This window comes from Chanodichthys erythropterus, chromosome 10 (assembly GCF_024489055.1).
Source record: "Chanodichthys erythropterus isolate Z2021 chromosome 10, ASM2448905v1, whole genome shotgun sequence".
Classification (NCBI taxonomy): domain Eukaryota; kingdom Metazoa; phylum Chordata; class Actinopteri; order Cypriniformes; family Xenocyprididae; genus Chanodichthys; species Chanodichthys erythropterus.
Window position 1 is genome coordinate 36650361 of NC_090230.1, and position 1710 is coordinate 36652070.

Sequence of the window (1710 nt, forward strand, 5' to 3'; positions counted from 1 at the left end):
ATGGCCTATGAGACAGTGGATCATGAGACTCAATACTGCTTTCCTGCCATCAACTCATCATGTATCAAGGGAAAACGCTCCAGGCATGAATACAATATCATGTATGTGTTTTTGTCATTGCTGTCAGCATGTACTGTGTTTCTGAACCTGCTGGTGATCATCTCCATCTCTCACTTCAAGAAGCTTCACACTCCAACCAACCTGATCATTCTCTCTCTGGCTGTGGCTGACCTGCTTATTGGACTTATTGTGATGCCTGTAGATGCCATCAAGCTGGTTGAAACATGTTGGTATTTTGGAGACACTTACTGTGGACTCTTCATAATTACTGTTGGGCTGCTTCTTTCTACATCGCTCAGTAATTTAGTATTAATTGCTGTTGATCGTTATTTAGCTGTGTGTCAACCTTTACAGTATCCACAGAAAATCACCACAACTAAAACTTTAATAAGCATCTGTCTCTCCTGGTTTTGCTGTTCAATTTACAATATAGCCTTTGTAATTAGTAATGGATATTTTAATACCTTACACAGACCAGATGTTTGTTATGGCCAATGTATTGTTATGATTAGTCCTGCTTGGAGATTCACTGATTTAACCTTTTCTTTCCTATTTCCTTGTATCCTGATTATCTCTGTATATTTGAGGATATTTTATGTCGCACAACAGCAAGTGAAAGTTATAAACTCTCTGAAGGGCTTAAAATGTGTAATGAAAGTTTCAGTTAGGAGAAAATCTGAGAGTAAAGCTACTCTGACATTAGGAATCATTGTGACAGTTTATTTGGTTTGTGGGATTCCGTTCTATATCTGTTCTCTAACAGAAACCACTACAATGACATTACTAACATGGATCTTGTATGTTAACTCAGGTCTGAATCCTCTTATCTATGCTTTGTTTTATCGCTGGTTTAAAATGTCTGTTAAGCACATTTTTACTCTTAGAATACTTCAGCCAGCATCTTCTCTTCTGGACATTTTTACAGATTGTCATTCATAATTTAATTTCTTTTTATTTCTTTTTTTTTTTTTTACTTTGATCTCTGAGATTAGTTCCTAAATATTTGCAGAAACTGGAATGTCATAATGTGTTCCTGAGTTCAGATACATACAGTTAGATGAAGACAGATACTTATGCCAAACCTAGTGAACTGCCTATAGAGGTAGCATTTTAATGTCTCATTGTTGCACTTCGGAAAGGTTAAGTACTTAATTATGCTGCCTGGATTAAGACACTTAATTTAGCAAGATTCTTAGGCAGCATTGCATACCTCCTTCAAAAAACAAACAAACAAACAAAAACATTCCCTTCAACACTAGAAGTATCAATACTAAATCATTCAGTTCAATAAAAACACTATTTTATGCAACATTATTGTGTGTTGTTAATTTTATGCCTTTTATAGTAATTAGAGTATTACTATTAGCTTAGCACATGCTGACATCATGCTCTGTTGAAACCAGTTGTGTACTGATTGTGAGGAACTGTCAAGTGTTTCAGATCAGTCATTTATGAGGTTGCATGCAGCTGCCTATCCATGCTGTTATACTGTACATAAAGTATTTATACAAATCCAAATATAGTTGTGTAAATGCATCTCAGTTATATGTGTTTACATTTTCATATTTTTTCACACATCAACAGAAACATTGTGACACATCACAAATAACAACAACTACTAATTGTATGAACTCATATCTGAGATGCATT

General features: G+C 34.9%; 1 protein-coding gene across 1 annotated transcript; it reads left to right on the forward strand.

The window, feature by feature from the left end:
• Positions 1-999, forward strand: LOC137028299 (trace amine-associated receptor 13c-like). Its single transcript, XM_067397071.1, has one exon. It carries the CDS (start codon positions 1-3, stop codon positions 997-999), a length of 999 nt encoding a protein of 332 aa, XP_067253172.1.
• Positions 1000-1710: the final 711 nt, after the last annotated feature.